The 19,162-nt window shown below is 30.7% G+C and overlaps 2 protein-coding genes across 4 annotated transcripts; one reads left to right on the top strand and one right to left on the bottom strand.

Annotated features, from left to right (window-relative positions):
* The first annotated feature begins 559 nt into the window (after positions 1-559).
* LOC109803720 (putative transcriptional regulator SLK2) lies at positions 560-10,502 on the top strand. Of its 3 annotated transcripts, none has more exons than XM_083075147.1 (10): positions 560-652; positions 1,568-2,756; positions 2,985-3,116; positions 3,207-3,255; positions 3,931-4,145; positions 4,233-4,301; positions 8,314-8,414; positions 8,921-9,014; positions 9,137-9,206; positions 9,352-10,502. In XM_083075147.1, the coding sequence occupies exons 2-10, from the start codon at positions 1,737-1,739 to the stop codon at positions 10,245-10,247; spliced, it is 2,646 nt and encodes an 881-aa protein (XP_082931273.1). In that variant the 5' UTR covers positions 560-652; positions 1,568-1,736; the 3' UTR covers positions 10,248-10,502. The 3 variants fall into 3 exon arrangements, with proteins under 3 accessions (XP_082931273.1, XP_082931282.1, XP_082931279.1); XM_083075156.1 differs by having other exon boundaries at positions 583-652; positions 1,653-2,756; XM_083075153.1 differs by lacking the exon at positions 560-652 and having other exon boundaries at positions 725-2,756.
* LOC145958283 (uncharacterized) lies at positions 4,508-7,906 on the bottom strand. Its single transcript, XM_083075165.1, has 4 exons — positions 5,833-7,906; positions 5,562-5,749; positions 5,080-5,466; positions 4,508-4,988 (listed from the first exon to the last, which is right to left on the bottom strand). The coding sequence occupies exons 1-4, from the start codon at positions 7,233-7,235 to the stop codon at positions 4,837-4,839; spliced, it is 2,130 nt and encodes a 709-aa protein (XP_082931291.1). The 5' UTR covers positions 7,236-7,906; the 3' UTR covers positions 4,508-4,836.
* Positions 10,503-19,162: the final 8,660 nt, after the last annotated feature.

Genomic DNA, 19,162 nt, shown 5'->3' with positions numbered 1-19,162 from the left:
TATAGTAGGCAAAAAGTTCTTACCTATATGGGATCGTCTGATTTTGTTGAGGTACTTTTGAGCCTCGTGATCAATAACAACCCAGAAAAAAGTTGAGGTTAAAAAAATATTTTAAAATATTTCCTAAAAATTTAAATATAAAAAATCATGTACCTCAAAATGGTATACCATCATTTAATTTTGAGCTATGAAGAATTTCAAAATAGAAGCAATCCTTATGCTAAAATTAGACTCCCGTAAGACTAAAAAATGAATAATATCATCTTACCGCCCAAAAATAAAAGGGAAGACAAGACACTGAACGACTTTTACACTCCAAATTCATTAGTCAGAGTCAAAATTACCTACGCACAGTTTCTATGTACATCTAAGTCTTTCCAATCAGAAATCGCCATGTCAGCAATTCAGTCTCCGAGCGGCTGCGGATCTAACGCCCAATAATCTCTACTATCACTTTCTCGACACGTGTCCCAATCGTGACTGGTTACTGCAGGTAACGTTGTAGCGCGTGACCGGTAGAAGCGGTCACTCCCAGACTGTTATAAAAACACTTGTTTCTCTCTCTCACTTCTTTCTTTTTTATTCTCTGTGATTTCAATTCATTACGTTTTCGTAAAGCGACGCTTCGCTTTTTCCAGCTCGCGGTTTAGCTGTAAGTAGTTTCTAAACGATGCGTTTTGATACTGAACTGTTTTCCGAGCTTCATTTGTTTTTTTTTTTTTTTTTCAACTTTTCTGCCACTGATCGATCTTGAACCCGTTAATTTTTTGTATTTTAAAATTGTGTTGAGAGTAATAAATTATTTGTTTCATTTTTTTCTTCTTTCAATTTTTGCGGTGTTGGGTTTAAGGTTTGCCTTTTTCCGTTGTTTGGGGATGCGAGTTGGGACTTTATTATCGTATTTGGGTTAAGACACAGGTTTTGATGTTTCTGAATTTTTGTGCATGTTGGGAATTAAATTGGGGCTCCTCTTTCGTTTTTTTCGGTTTCTTAGTTAGGTTTTTAATGTGGCTTTGGATTTTGGGTTTTTGGAATGTGTGAATTATGAGCTGCGGATTTTGGTGTTTTTTCCTCTTCTTGATGTTGAATTATTGATCTTTTCGTGGAGACTATTGTTCTAATGTTAATAAGATACGGATTTGGGTTCCGATTCACTTTAGACATCTTTATTGTTTTCCATTAGCATGCATTTTATTACAGTGTTAACTGTCGCCTCACTTTTCTCTTTGAAGTAACATCCTCTCCTTTGTGGAGGTAAAGACTTTTAAAATATGTTTCATTGAGTGAACTTGTTGGGTTGTGGTATTTCTTCCCGGAAAAGGGTATTGAGGTGTTTGTTAATTTGTGAATTTGTTGGCGTTTTAAAAAGTGATGCTTCTAAATTAGGGTTTGTTTGATCACTTAATTTTATTATTTATAGCTGGGGTTTTCCTTGTGCTTTTGAATATGTATGTATGTATGTTATTTTCCTTGTTGTTAGATTCATTTCAGCAATTGTCCAGTGTTGAGAAGTGAGTACAATTTTGGGTGCATTTGGCTGAACGGGCTTTTTTGTATTTGTTTAAAGGTTGTGTGATAGACTGAAGCTTGGATATTTGAGATATAGAAGAAATACTAACAGGGTTTTGTTCGCTATCCTGTCTGTTATATAGAGTTCATCAGCTATTTGAGAATATTTAAAGTACCAGTTAGGTTTGGCCCTGGAGAGCTACTTAGACTCCAGTCACCAAGGGGGGATGCCTCCCATGACACCTTCCAGGGTGGCAGGAGGGTTAACCCAATCATCATCAAATTCTGGAATTTTTTTTCAAGGGGATGGGCAGTCACAAAATGTAGTTAATTCTCACTTGAGCTCATCTTTTGTTAACTCATCTAGCACAGTTCCAGGAGCTGGTCGTTCAAACCTTGGTCCGGTTTCTGGTGATATGAACAATGCAATTTTGAACAGTGTGGCAAACTCAGCACCTAGTGTCGGAGCCAGTTCTTTAGTCACAGATGCAAATTCTGCTCTCTCTGGTGGCCCCCATTTGCAGAGAAGTGCCAGTGTTAACACAGATTCATACTTAAGATTACCTGCATCACCTATGTCATTTACTTCAAATAATATCTCTGGGTCATCAGTGATTGATGGTTCCTCTGTAGTACAACAGAGCTCTCATCAAGAACAGAATGTTCAACAATTGCAGCAGAATCAGCAGCTGCAGGGTGCTTCAAGTGCTACATCTTTGCCTGCATCTCAAACTGGTCCGTCTCACCTTCAAATGGGTGCACAAGTCCCAGGATCTTTCATTCAAGATCCAAATAATATGTCTCATATGTCAAAGAAACCTAGACTGGATATCAAACAGGAAGATATAATGCAGCAGCAGGTTATTCAGCAGATTCTTCAGAGACAAGATTCCATGCAATTTCAGGGTCGTAATCCTCAGTTACAAGCTTTGATTCAACAGCAGCAGAGACTGAGACAACAGCAAATGTTTCAATCAATGCCACAATTACAGCGAGCACAATTGCATCAGCAGCAGCAGCAGCAACAACAACAACAACAACAACAACAACAACAACAACAACAACAACAACAACAACAACAACAACAACAACAACAACAACAACAACAAATGCAATTGAGGCAGCAATTACAGCAACAAATGATGCAGCCCTCTCCTGCTGTCAAGCATCCATATGACAGTGGTGTTAGTGGGGTATGTGCCCGTCGATTGATGCAGTATCTCTATCATCAAAGGCAACGGCCAAATGTGAGTTCTGTTTATTTACTGCTTGTGATAATCTATCTTGAGTGTTAAATATATTTGAGACTCATTATCTGTTTATTTTTGTTTTCCTTTTTTAGATTACTGCTTTTATTTCAGGAACTTAACATTATAGTTTATTATATTATATCTCAACACATTTGTTTTATGTTCTGGGTATTTTAAAGTTCTAGATTAGTTTAAACTGTTATTGAATTATAAAGTTTGCTTCAGGATAATACTATTGCCTATTGGAGAAAATTTGTTGCTGAATATTACTCTCCTCGTGCAAAGAAACGGTGGTGCTTGTCATTATATAGCAATGTTGGACATCATGCACTTGGTGTCTTCCCCCAAGCAGCTATGGTAAGTACTTTGCATTTTGCCCATTTAATCTGTTGGTGCTTTTGAATCTTTGATGATTACATACTCTGACATGGATATTTCATTGTTCAGGATGCATGGCAGTGTGACTTATGTGGTTCTAAATCTGGAAAGGGATTTGGTAAGTATATGAAAAATGAAAATATTGTGGCTATATATGGCTTGAGAAAACTTATGCTGTTTCCATTTACTGTTCTGATTAATAATTATAAAAATGCTACTGTTTTAACTTTATTTCCTGTTTTCAAAGAATTTGTATAAGAAGCTGTAAATAGTAGTGTTGTTGTTTTCATTATTTCCTACAAAAAAAATTCTAAAATAGGAAAGAGAGAAAACAGATTGACATATTTGTAAATATTTTTGAAAGTAATGAATGAGAACAGAAGGTGCTTTATCAAATTGAACCAAAGCAAAGTGGCCCTTATGTTGTTATTCTCTAGTATATGATTGTGGAAATTTTAATTTCTTTCTATAATTCTGATTTGTATTTAATTTTGTTTAACTTTCTCGATGACTTGTATCCAGTGCCAGTCAGTGCTGACCCAGTAACCAGTGATCGCATTCCTAATTGTAGCTTTAGTTTAAACTTGAAAGTTAGACTAAATAATTGAACTAAAATGTGATCAATAATAATCAAATGTAATATAACTGAGTGAATCTCAGTCGGTAATAGTTGAAGATGCACATCTTGTAACATTGGATGCACCTGTTAATGAGATGATTAGTATGTTATATCTTTAAATTCTTGATGATGTAAATCTTGTAATCTAAGGCCCATTCTGGATTTTGTTTGCAGAGGCAACTTATGAAGTATTACCTAGACTTAATGAAATCAAATTTGGCAGTGGAGTGATTGATGAACTTTTGTTTCTGGACTTGCCACGTGAAATTAGATCTCGTTCAGGTGCGATGATGTTAGAATATGCAAAAGCAGTTCAAGAGAGTGTATATGAGCAGCTTCGTGTTGTTCGTGAAGGTCAACTTCGTATCATATTCACTCAAGACTTGAAGGTTTCAAAATTTTTATGATAGTTAAATATATTTTCTATTTGAATCTTTTTATTATAATGACCTGAAATTCTTGTTAAATTTGAACAGATATTATCTTGGGAGTTCTGTGCAAGGCGCCATGAAGAACTTCTTCCTCGAAGGCTGGTTGCACCTCAGGTATGACATAGCATTCTTTAGATTCCTCTATTCCATTTTTTTCTGTTACTTTATAGTTTGAATCATGGTAGTTGAATCGAGATACAAATAATGTATCGGAAGGCTTATTTTTTGAATCGTGAATCGAATCGTATCGTGAATCGTAAGATTCATGATCAATAAAAACATAGTGTATATATATGCATACAAGACATATAAAAATGAAGTCATACATAAATATATAGTAATTAGTAACATATAAACTTCAATACAAACAAAGATACAATTATACAAATAAAAACAGTCTCAAAGCCAAAAGAAATGACTGCACAGTTCAACAACAAAGCCTCCAAAAAAAATCATTGTTGTTGCTAAATATATGCATATACCAAGGACTGATTGCTATTCTAATTCAGCAATATAGCTACCCAAAAAAAATATTAGTGTTGTTGCAGCATAAACTCAGCAACAAGTGGTGCTACTGCCACACAAATTCTGCCACACAAATTCAGTCATATGGCCTCAAAAAATCTATACAAAATGCCCCTATCCAAGATCATTCATCATCCCCAACCCCAAGATCTACATCACTCAAGTCATCTTCATCTTCTAATATCAAAAGTTCTTCTTCTTCATTATCTTCAATTTCATCCTCATCTTCTATTATTGATTTTCCCTTACCAATCTTGGCATTCAAGTTTCTTGGACCTATGTAATCAAAAGAAATAAGAAAATAATAAGGTCTAGTTCTAATTCCAACTTCCAAGTTCTAAACTAACTTTTAAATATAAATAATTACCTCTCTTTCTTTTCTTCTTTGGAGCTCCCTCATCAACACCAAAGCACTCATGTACATCCATCCATGAGGCATCAATAGGCAAGCAAGGATTCTCCTTTTCGGTGATCCATTCATCATCGGATTCAATATCTGACAAACATATGGGATCATAGGTATCTCCATTCTCTTCTCTACTATTTTGCCTCATCTCAAGTTGAAGATTATATTTGACATATACAAGTGCATTTAATCTTTGTTGCTCCAATCGATTTCTTCTCTTAGTATGCACTTGGTCAAATGTACTCCAATTTCTCTCACATCCCGTGGCACTACATGTAAGACTCAAAATTCTCATGGCCACCTTTTGTAACTCTTTACCTCTTCCACCGTAACTCTCCCACCAAAGAGCTACAAAAAAAAATGTATTTATTTTACAAATGTAGTTATTAATTATTATGTATTATGTTTATGATATTAATAAAGAGTAAAAATTAAAGGGATACCCGGTTGTTTCTTATCTCTAGTAGCTATTGCCATGTCCATTCCAAAGATCTCCTTAGCTCCCTTAAACTTTTCAAGTTGTTGATCTATTATAACTCTTGTCCTTATATCCGGAACCATTCTTTGAAAGGTTTCATATAAACCAATTAACACTTCACTATCCGGATTGAAGTTCTTGTCATAATGATACCTAACCAAATAAGAAATAACTTAGCTACTAGGCACAAAGAAAATAGTAGTTCTTAAAATGATAATTATTTTTAAATAATTTACCTAGGATTGAGATAATAGGCAGCTGCATGAAGAGGCCTATGAAGCTGCAGATTCCACCTAGTGTCAATAATCTTCCACACTTTTTTATACCTTGACTCTTGCATTTGAAAGTTTTGAGCAATTTTCTCTTTAGCCCTATCCATTGCTTCATAAATGTATGGTGAGGCTGGCTTTGAATCACCATCTACAAGCCTTAACACTTTCACAAGTGGAATCACGCACTTTAGACAATATGTAATTGATCTCCAAAATCTATCATCACTCAACACTAGGTTCATGACTTGCTTAGCCTCACTTTTACTAGCATGTGGACTAGTAGCCCATTCCTCCGATGCAAACATTGATCTAAGAGCATTCTTTTGTTGTTTAATGCAATTTAGTGTAAGATAAGAAGTTGCAAATCTTGTCACAGCTGGTCTTGCTAATTCCCCTCCATTGGAATATTGTCTATACAAATTAAGGACCCATGTATGCCTATATATGTAGGTAGTAATCTTCTTTGCATTAGCAATGGTATTATAGAATACCGGAAGCTCTCCAATGTCCTCAAGGATTAGATCAAGGCAATGGGCTGCACATGGGGACCAAAATAGTTTGGTTCTCTTCTCCATTAACATTTGTCCAGCAGCCACAAGATTAGAAGCCCCATCCGTCACAACTTGGACTACATGCTCCTCCCCAATTTCTTCAACAATGTTGTCTAACAATTCAAACATTTTTTTCCCATCCTTTATCACATCACTAGTATCAATAGATTTCAAAAAAACAGTCCCACTTGGACTGTTAACAAGAAAATTAGTGAGTGATCTTCCTTTTCCATCCGTCCAACCATCACACATCAAGGTGCATCCCCATTTCTCCCAATCACTTCTATATTTCTCTAAGCTTTTTTGGATGTTGTCAACAGCTTTCTTCAAAAAAGAAACCCTCACCTCATGATAAGTTGGTGGCTTCAAACCTCTCCCATATTCTCCAACAACCTTCAACATTTGAATAAAAAGAGGACTCCTTACCAAATTAAATGGTAATGCATTACCATAAATGCATTTACAAATTTCTTGAATCACAAATTCCCTATCTTTACAAACTTCATTCATTGTCTTTTGTTGGAAAATTTGAAATGTTCCCTCTTTTCCTTTTACTGTCCCATTCTCTATATTCAAGCAATCCTCTTTCTTTTTATCTTTAGTTTCCAAGAGCTTGACAAATATTTCCTTCACATCATCCGGAACACTTGTGCAAGCAATCACATTTTCCTTTGTTCCCGCAAGATGATGTTTCATCCTTGAAATACCACCCCAACAAACATGAGAACAAAACTTACATTTTACTTTGAGTCTATTTGGAGGGATACTATCACAATAGTTCCAAGTGATATCCGGCTCTCTTTTTGAATGACCCATTTTTTAATGGCCTACCAAGTACCAATAAATAGAAACTTAGACAGCAGCAAGAGAGGGAAGTTGTAGAGGGAATAACAAAGAAAAAAAGAGAGAACAAGTGAAGGAATGGACCACAAACAGCAACCCAAACAGCAACAAGAAGGAAGCCCTTACCTTGGAGTCTTGGACCACGAACAGCAACCCAAGCAGCAACAAGAGCAACCCAATCAGCAACAAGAAGGAAGCCCTTACCTTGGACCACGAACAGCAACCCAAACAAACGAAGCAGAGAAGTTGGACCACGCAAATGGACCACAAAAAGTGAAACCCACTAAGTGGGTCATGTACAGGGAGTCTAAGCGGGAGTTTCTGTCTCATTTCGTTTTTTTTTTTTTTAAAAAATCATTTTTTTAGGGTTTTTAGAACCGGGTCGTGCGTGACCCGACCCGGTTTCGGGGGTGACCCAAAATGTTCAGAATCGTGCGATTTCTCCTATGAATCGCGATTTTCCGATTCCGAACACGATTCAAGCGATTCGCATACGATTCGTAATCAAAAACGATTCTACATGCGATTCGAATCGCGGAGGCTCTGTATCGTATCGTATCGTACGATACGTATCGCGAATCGTGCGATACTTACTACCATGGTTTGAATAGATGATAGTGCTATTTGGCAGAATATTTCTGGTTGTAATTGACAGTTGGGTCTATTTTGGTTTACTTTGCATGTTTGGAATACTTCTGCAGAAAAAATTTTGTATGCTTAAATGATTGTATGACTAGCTCCTTGTTTGTTTGTATTCTTTGCATCATATTTCTCATGATTGTATGCACCCATGATAATCGCTGAGTGGTGATAGTAGTAATATACTAATATGGACATTTGGGTATGGAAATTGGTGTGCGTTAAGTAAACTTTCTTATTTTATGAAGTGGATCTGGTGATCAAGGAATTTAAGGTGTTAATTATTACCCATAAGGTACTAGGTGTTTGAAGGCCTCAAAATAATGCTCAACTGTCTGAAGGAAAGTTAATTGGTATGGCTTTGTAGGTGTATTGTTTTGGACGCTAATTTATATAATTCACACTTTTGTAGGTCAACCAATTAGTTCAGGTAGCTCAAAAATGCCAGAGTACAATCGCTGAAAGTGGGGCGGATGGGGTTTCTCAGCAAGACTTACAAACTAACAGCAACATGTAAGTTAATGTATTTTTTTCCCTTAGTGATTGGTGTATTTATTAAATCTTAGTTGATATGTATCTCTTGACTACACACCTTATGGGATGTTGTAGTATAAGATTTTCCTTTGTTGGGATACCTTCTTGTATTTTGGTGCTTTACAGAAATCTTTTTTTGTTTTTTACATACAGAGAATTTTAAGTCATGTAGTCAAATTTTGACCAGGATGTTATTCAAAACTATCTTAAACATATTAGAATTTGAGATATTGCTTGTTTTTTGTTAACCATATTCTCTTGTTGTCACCATAAGAAAACCCCATTTTCTTTTGTTGGGTCTTTTATAAACTTCGCTAGGTTATAAAATGTTGGGTTAAACCAGTCTTTGACATTTACTAGTTCAATTATTAAGAAAAGTATATTTATTGTGTTTATTGATTTGTTTGGTGGGGGGAAGGATGGTATCAGTTAACAACTAAAATGAGTGTGGACTAATGCTTAAAATAATGTTTGTTTTGCATCAGGGTATTGACAGCTGGGCGTCAGCTTGCGAAGATTTGGGAGTTGCAATCTCTAAATGACTTGGGCTTTTCTAAAAGATATGTGAGATGTCTGCAGGTATGCTATTAAATTCCAGTTTAAAGTTTCTGTTTAGTGTCGAGTAGTATAGAGAGAAATATTCATTTCTTTTTTTATATATTTTATCAATCCTTATAATTGCCTGCTGCAATACTTGACAGATTTCGGAGGTTGTCAATAGCATGAAAGACCTAATAGATATCTGTGCAGAGCACAAAATTGGGGCAATCGGTAATTTTCTTGTGGTTTTTGTGTCATCTTTTTCTCTTTACTCCTATTCTTTAGTTGTACGAAGCTGTTTCTATTTTAGGCATTTGGAATATATTTTCATATTGTCATTGGCCTTTGTATATTGATCCAACATATTTATCTGTAGAGAGCTTGAAAAACTATCCTCGACTTGCAACAGCCTCAAAGCTCCAGATGCAAAAGATGCAGGAAATGGAACATATAGCAAATGTTCAAGGTCTGCCAACTGATCGAAACACACTTAATAAGTTAATGGCATTGAATCCTGGATCTAACAATCATATAAACAACAATCATAATATGGTTAATCGTGGTGCTTTGAGTGGGTCAGCCCAAGCTGCTTTAGCACTGACCAACTACCAGAATCTTCTCATGAGGCAAAATTCTACGAATTCCAGCCCTGGCTCACTTCAGCGAGAAGGTTCCTCTTTCAGTAATTCAAGCCCGAGTCCCTCTTCTGCTCTTCAGGGATCTGGCCCTGCTTTAATTCCAGGTTCAATGCAGAATTCTCCTCGTAGTGGTTTTCCAAGTCCCCATCTAACCCCACAGCAGCAGCAGCAACTCCTTCAACAACGCACATTAAGTGCAAATAGTTTATTGCAACAAAATGCTTCGCAGGGGTCCCAAGGAAATCAAGCTCTACAGCAGCAGCAAATGATCCAGCAAATGCTGCAGGAGATGTCAAATAACAATGGGGGAATGCAACCACAACCTCTTGGTGGACCCAATGCAAATGGGAATATGGCGAAGAATGCATTGGTTTTTGGGGGGCATACTCCAACAGTAAGCGGAGGAGGTTCTGCAAATGTTTCAGGAAACAATGGTCCCGTTTCAAGGAATAATAGCTTCAAAACAGTTTCAAACGGTGATTCTTCTGCAGCTGGTGGCAACAATGGATTCAACTCGAGAACATCTGAGATGCCACAAAATCTGCATTTGCAAGATATTAGCCATGAGTTCTCGGATAACCCCTTGTTTAACAGTGATCTTGATGATAACATGGGTTTCGGCTGGAAGGCATGACTAACACAACTTGGCCATGTTATTGCCGTATCTTGTTTAAGTTTTTTTTTTTTTTTTTTTTTTTTTTGTACAGTATACTTTAAATATTTGCTTTTTTTTATATATTTTTTTTTATTGGGTTTCCCTATCATTTTCTTGGTGGAATTTGTTTGGACTCGAACTCGAGTAGGTGTTTTAGAGATTTTATTTGAGCGTTTTTTGTCCTGCAAGTGTAATCTATTGGATAATTTACAACAGTTAGCTATTTATACGGCACTTGAATTTCGTGTCAAATAAGTTTCATCGATACCATTGACAGCGGTGTTACCAGGTATTAATACAAATCAAGATGACCTCCCAAAGATATCAAAATGGTTCACCTATTATCGGTGTATGTTATTATTGGACAACTGTTTTAATAAAAAATCTAATCGTGAAATTTTAAAGTGTTTACCTTTATTTTTATTTATTATTATTATTATTATTATTATTATTATTATTAATTTATAATTAAGATTTGAATTTTTTTTTCAAATTTTAATAAGCTAAAACTAAATAGAAAATTAATTACATAAATAATATATTTATATGTCAAGTCCACTCATGAATTAAACAAATTAATTTATGCACAACTTTTGTCTAATTCATTTTTTTTTATCAAGTTCAATTTTTAGCTTAAATTTAACAAATTTGATTCATGAATCAAGTTCAGTTAATTATTAAATCAAGTTTCAATTATTTTTTAGATTCTTTGGTTCATTATTACCCTAAACATAGTATGCAACAACATTGTACATTCACTAAGAGATGGTAGAAATTGCAAACCATCTTCAATACCACAACACTAACAATACAAATAACATAAAATTAGTAAAAATATGTGGGTGGAAAAAAAAATATATTAAATTAGACAAACCTGATAAATAGCCAAACTCTGAAGCTGGGGAGAATTCTTGAGCATTTCTAACATGTTTATCCATATATAACCTAATTCAATATAGGTTAGATTGCAAAACTTGTGTAGGATTTTAAACTCTCCATCAATATTTTCATTGTTAGGAAAAAATAAATGTATAATTTGCAAGCTCACAATATTAGTGATCCCAAGGAGTTCAACAAATTATGATTTTAGTTAAAATTAGAAGTGTTTTGAGAGTTTTTCTACTAAAAAAATAAAAATACTCTTTGTTATAAAAAAAACTCTCAAAAACATTTTTAAATTTGTATACCAAACTCTAAGTCAAAGTCAAAATAAAGAGAGAGAACCAAGTGCTTAAGAGGGTTCCACTTCTTAGAGAGAACACTTACTGTAACAAAAAATCTTGTTAGGACAAATGCAAGAATATGACACTAGCTTGTGTCTAACAAAGCACTAATCTTATGAACCATGGTTTAAAAGTTTAGTTGAAGAGCCCTAAATGGAAATGATGTTACAAATGAATGGAATGCATAGGTGGGACTAGTTTAAGGTGAATTTGAACTACTTAAAATTTTTAAGCACCGAGTTTAAGTTACGTTTTGAGTTATCTAATATGATTTTATATATAATATTTTCTTAAAAGTATAAATTTTTTAATTATTAAACATTAATGATAAAAATTATTTAGTTATTAATATTTTTTTTTAAATATGATACTATATTTATAATGAAATTATTTGATTGAATATATATATATATATATATATTGTAAAGTATATCTTAATTTAAGTTTTATACTTTTTTATATTTTACAATTTAACTATTCATACATAATGTTAAAATTAATAATTTAACATAGTCAATCAACTCAATCTTATCTCATATATTTTCGCGTCTTGATTGAGTTTATTTAAGTTCTAAAAAATGATTCGATTAAACATTCAGATTAAGTGTGAGAAAGAATAAGTTCGACCTAATCTAACTTAATTAACCCATATCCTTAATATAAATTGCATATCCTAATAAAAGGATAAACTAATTTTTTAATAAGTCATATCCCTCCTATTGAATCTCCCCTATATGAAAATAAGAATTCAGGTCTAAATTCACGACATGAAATAAGTTGAAAAATTGTTGAGATTGAAACAAATAATAAAAAAAATGACTATATGGTGTTGTATGCAAACTTAGTTAAGAGCCCAAGATAAATCGAAACATTACAATCATCTATCAGAAAACTAATTTGTCAAGATACATGATAATGAATTCCTATGAACTACAATCATAACATTCTTTTCCCATAAAAGTTGAGGTTCAATATGCAAAACTGATGTATAGGGAATAAGTCCCTTATCAATGTTAGATTATAGCTAAAGAATAGGTAGAAACAGGAAATTGTTAAGTAAGAGATAATAAAAAGAAAAGAAGTAAAAAAACAACGGATGGTTGGATAAGCATTTTTTGGTTAATGATATTTATTTTGTTTGACACTTAGGTGTGATTGAAGTTCCTTAATTTGTCATTTTTTTTTTGTAAATGTAAACAGTCTTTCTTGAACTTGTCCGAAACTATGATACTTGAATTATTTGTTTTCCATTAAGAATAATTCATGCAAGCTCTTGGTTCTATAAGTGCATAGCTTAGTGTGATATAGAATTTAACCTATAAATAGGTAACAACATCATTCAATGCAATGAGCTATGCCCAATGTCCAAACATAGGTGAAAAATAATAGAACACAAAATTGAAATAAATAAAAAAAAGAATGCAATGAAGCTTACATGAATTGAAGTCGCATATGAGAAAGTCCTAGTTTGGTTAATGAATGATTGAATTTTTTCAAGGCGGGAAAATTAGATTTTTTTCCATCTCCACTTCTCATACAAAACAAGTGAAAAGAATGGACAAATGGACTAAATTATATATATATATATATATATATATATATATATATATATATATATATATAATGATTGTGTGGACAATATTATAAAATTTGTATAAAAATATTCATATCAATGACATAATATCAACCATTATAACAAAATAAAAAAATGTATACTATTATACATAATTTCTTTTAATAAGATTGATAATTGATTTTATATTTATAGAATTTTTTTTACAAAAAAGTTATACTTATAATATTAAAATTTGAATCAACATCTTTAATATAGGTTATTCTTTAATACCTTTAATATAGATATAGAGTAGTTGATACACCATAAAAAGCATTGGCTAGTTCTACACCAGACAAAGGTGCTTTTTAATGACATTCAACAAACTTTCCAAGGATCAAAGGCTAATCGGATATTCAAACGTAGCTTCATGTTTGGCAATCCTCATCGGAACGCTTTATTAGCTCATGCAACGAGACTTTTGTAATTTGTTTTCTTCTCTTTTCTTTCCTATTCATAAAAATAAAATAATATTATATTTATAATAAAATTTGTATAATATCACTTTTGTGTTTATCTCTTTATAATAAATGTTGGGGAAAAGTAGACATAAAAATAATATTGTAAATTGTGCAAGTTGTTTTTATAATTTTTATTTTACATATAACATTGCTTAAAAAAAATAGAATTGTTTCTCTTTACATATCATAAAAAATTGATATGTTTTTTTTTCCAATCCGCGTCAAGCTATTTTACCTAGAGATGGCAAAGTATACATAGACACTACATATATCCACAAAAATATCTATAAGTGGGACGAGTATTTACTTACAATTTTAGGATAGGATATTATTACCTACAAAATTGTGCGGATATGAATTCGGTTTTGAATATTATAGTACTCACCTCGCCCCTATTATATATTAGTATAATTAAATAAATAATATATATTACTTAAATACATACACATTTAGATGAAAACTAATTATATTGTTTACTTTTAAGACTAATAGTACAATTCTCTAATATTATACAGAAATCCTATATTTAATCTCATTCTCTTCATGAATTATGACTCTATAGCGTCGTTCTTTACCTTTGTGTGATTATATGAGTTTGAGTTTCACAATTTGCATAAATCCATCAATTGGGAGATAAACATTTGCAAAAATATGAAAATAATTTTTATGATGAGATGAAATATCTTACATACTTTTTTTCTAATAAAATTTTTATTATGTATAATTAATTATAAGTTAATCAATTTCAATATTGCGTTTTTGGCAAATGTTAGATAATATTGTCGGCATATAACATTCAACTATAATAAGAGTTTTTATTAAAGATTGAAATATTAATTTTAACAATTACTAAGTTAAATGATTGTCCTTGTAATATTTATTTATGCCTCGGGTTTGAACAAACTAATGTTATATTTGTTTGTTTTTAATATTATATATGTTTATTTTTAAGATTATGTTTCGATTATTTAAAAACATATTGTTTTAATTATTTTTTTTTATTAATTTATTATAATTAACCTTGTATAAGTAAAGTATTGATCGCAAGTGTGACTACAGGGACCTAGGTACCCAATGGGTACGAAATGAAGATCAAAATTGTTACATGAAACTGAATATAAGTATTATTTTTAAATACAAATATTATAGGATCATATTCAAACTCTACCCATTCTTATCCCTGGTCTTACCTACATAGAATCGCACAACAAATCAAAAGTTATAATGTCTTGAATCAATGGAGTGTGATTTTGGATCTAAGTTACATGATTCCAATTATTCAAATGATAATTTTGACCAAATACTATTTCATTGTTTGATTCGAATCATTTGACTTGTATCATTTAACATGATTTAGTTACATGATTTCAATTATTCAAATATACTCTTTCATTGTTTGATATGAATCATTTGACTTGATTTAAATTGTAAAATAGGTTTTGTTTTTTAATTTTGGATATGAAATAAATTGTGTTTAGAAAATAATATTTATTGTGTGATCATTTACAGTCTCGGATAAAGATTAATTTTTATCTCTAGCAATGAATATATATTTTTTTTTTTACCAATATCACTGTTAACCAAAAAATTGTGAATCCTTTTAAAGTAAGATGATCAAAGTTGTGATTTATTGTGATTTGAAGAATTAGTGTATAAGTGAGAAATAATTCTCATCTTATAAGTTAATTTTGCAAAACTGAGTTAGATTCTTAACCAACTTTCATAAGAGTTTAGACTTTCTTACTTGAGAAAAATAAAAAGAACAAGTATGATAGGAAAAATGAAGTTTGACTAGAGATTTTGGGTGAACTAATGCAAGTAATATAGTTTTTCTTCATAATGCAAGCAAGTTGAATTCCCACCTCCTTAAATGGAAACATGTTTTAGCAGAAAACAAGGGCATGAAACATTTAGGTTTATTGCATTTTCTTATTATTCATATTTTATGATTTGATGAATTTTTTAACTTAGCTTTTAAAATTTTACATAGTTTACTACTCGTTAATTGATCATCTGATATTGTTAATTGATATTAGAGGTGTCAAAGTGATCCAATTCAGTTCATTCGAATTGACTCATCACGAGCTAGTGCTTTAAAAAAGCTAGCTCATCCCAATTCACTTTGTGACGAGTCAGCAAAGTTCTAACCTAGTTTGACCCATTAGAAGTTGGTGGGTTAGGTAACGTGAATTGACTCACTAGATTTTTAAAAATAAAAAATAAGACAAAAATATTAGTTGCATGTTTATGTTTTTAATAAATAAAATATAGTTCTAATTTTTTCTATCAAGAAATCAAGTTAATCATTGATTCAAATAAAAATACAAAGAAAAATATCAATCAAAATTTTAAATAACAACTACGTAAAATATAAAAGTGTGTGTATATATATATTAATTGTAATGGGTTAAATGGGTAAACTCGACTCATTTAGATTCAAATTCATTTGATTCACAGGCTAAGTGAGTCGCACTGAAATTTAGTAAAAAGTTGATAGACATTTTTATTTTCTGATCAGACCTGAACCCATGGTAAACTAAATTGTTCCAGCAAGTTGAAACTCACTTTGTGATCCCTAATTAATATGATATATTAAGAGTTGACATGATATATTGACTAATAACTTTATTAAAAGAGACAAAAATCAACTTTATTGATCTTTATGCAAAAAAAAATTACTTTGCAAATACTTCTAATGGGAATAAGGAACATTGATTTTATATATATATATATATATATATATATATATATATATTATTTTTAACAAAAAATGACCATTAAGTGTATTGTAAAATATAATAAGTGCTTAAAAAAACATTTTTTACATGCTTTTTTGAACACACTATACTATTACCTAAAATTTATTAGAAATTCTAATTTTTTATTAGTTGTACTTGTCCTTTGATGATTTTTTTAACTAAATTGTTTGGGGTTCAAATCTTAATTTTAAATATGAAATAAACTATGTTGAAAAAGAAGTACTTATCTTATACACTTATGATCCTAGTAAAAATTAGTCAATACTTTTAATTATACATACCTTATACCAATTTCATGATTACATGATAAATTAATAATACAATATACATCAGAGTGTATTAATATATATATATATATATATATATATATATATATATAATATACAAATGCATCCTTACTTAGGGAGTGTATTAGTTCAAGATTTCATAGGATTTTAAAAGATTTTTTTTAAGTAAAAAAGTTCATTGATATTAGATCAAGATTTTATGTCACTTAAAAACAATCTAGTGGTATTCAATATGAATTTTCAAGACTTTTTTAAGAGTCCATTAAAATTCATTGGTATTCATTTGAGACTTTTTACAACTTAAAAATAATTCATTGGTATTAAAAAATATCGGGAATTTAAAGGATTGTTGTATTATAAGGATTTTGAAGGGATTTTGAAGTGATATTATAAATACCAAATTCATAAAACAATCTCATCTAAACCCATCAGATTTTGGAGGATTGTTTGAAGTGACTTTTCATCTTTTTTTTTCTATGCTCATGTCTTCTCCATTTTTTTCTCTTGCTAATAATACTGCACTATTGTTCATATATAATATTGTACTACTATTTCCATTTCGTTTCCCCTATTTGGTGAAACTTTTATACGTAAATGATAGTGTCATTGACTTGCTCTATTTTTCTCTCCGTTCTCTTTAATTGACTTGCTCTATTTTACTTTATTTAATTGAGATTGTTCCTCAGTTATATAACATAGAAAACGTTTGAAATTTTAACTTTTAAGTAGTAACTTTTTTATAATATGTGTCAAGAAAATGGAAAGGGTGAAAGCTAAAATTGATATCATGATCTCCATAATCAATTGTAGATCTTCAAGACCTTGTGATCAATAGATTTATTAGAACAATATATATATATATATATATATATATATATATATATATATATAAGATGAATTTGAGTTAGGGTTTATGTGAGTAAAATGGGATAATAATGGATCTTAGTTGGGCAAAGAACCCTCTCAGCACAAAAATTGCGATCTCTCTCCCTCTCTTGAATTTGTTACTATTATCCTTCCCCTTTTATGACTCAACAATTATTTTATTTTACTTTTTTTTACTATGAATTTTATTTTTTAATTTTTATATTTTGAAATTAGGATTTTTTATATTTAAAAAAAAATTAACATAAGACATTACAGTATCTTAGAATTCAATACTAAAAATATTTCTTCATGAGTGAATAATTGAAAGCAATTAAAAAATTAAAAAAAATTATTTTGTACCTGTAACAAATTTCAGATTTTTTTCTCCTAATTGATGTTTGTAAATTTCTAAGATATTTTAAATGAATAAAAGTGTATGAAAGACAAACTTTCACTCAAATACCAATATAAAATGAAGGGACATATTTAGTTATAATAGAGTAGGGTAGTTGACCCACTATATTTTTAATCATTTATAAATTTATAAACAAAATATTTTAAATCACAAATTAAAAAAAAATTTAAATGTTGTTTAGAATAATTTTTAGCATGTGCAACACTACATAACTTTCTTTGTAAAAAATGTCATTATAATGAATTTTCAATTGGAGTGGTGGACGAACCTTCATCTTCAACATTATCGATTAATGAAAATCATAATTTTGAGTCTATTATTAAAACTAAGGAGCAAGAGCGATAATATGCTAATACTTGGAGGACTGATATAGATATGGATATGTGGATGAATGCTATTTAGAAGGACATGATATTAAGAAGAATTATTATTATTATTTATCCAAATATTTTTTTTTAATTATTTTTGTCTTTGACTCTTTTTAAATTTGAATGTTTGAAAAAAAATCTTGAACTCTTATCGTATGTCAAAAATCTACAAAATTTTGAAAAGTTCACAAAGTCTTGCAGAATCCATTAAAATCCTAACTTAAAAGTCTTGTAGAATCCATTAAAATTCTGATTGAAAGTCTTGTGGAATCCTACAAAATCTTAAAAGTCATAAAAATCCTGCAAAATCTGTTAAAATTCACAGGACTTTTTTTTAACTAAAAAAATCTTTTAAAATACTAATCCAATACACCTCCCTTAACTTAAATACCTCTCTTAACTTAAATAAGATGATTATGACGTCAAAGTTTTTCTTCAATACAGTTGTATACCGAAACAAGTTGTATTGAAACTAATAGTTAAATTAAAATTACCATCTACCAAGCATTATTTAGTCCTTAAATTAGAATGTACATACTGTATTTGAAATCCGAAAAAAAAAAAACCTCATAACCATCTCGAACTATGCCCACATTTATCTATATTCAAATAACTGTTCTTCTTGATTATGTATGTATTTTAATCCAATGACTTTTTTTTTTATACTTTTTATTGTTACAATCAATTTTAATATTTTTAAATCGTCAATAGTTAAAATATATTTATATCATAATTTAAATTATTATTTTTAATTTTGAAATATAATTTATATATTAAAAATATTGCTTGTCGTAATTTTTATTTTCATAAAATAAATATGTATAACCTTTTTTTAATCGTCTGTAGATTACTATTACCTTTCACTGTATTCTTAATTAGACTAATCAAAAGAATTTTATAAG

This window comes from Cajanus cajan, chromosome 1 (assembly GCF_000230855.2).
Source record: "Cajanus cajan strain Asha chromosome 1, NIPB_CcT2T_4, whole genome shotgun sequence".
In the NCBI taxonomy this organism is placed as follows: Eukaryota; Viridiplantae; Streptophyta; class Magnoliopsida; order Fabales; family Fabaceae; genus Cajanus; species Cajanus cajan.
This window is presented reverse-complemented; position numbering and strand designations above follow the sequence as displayed.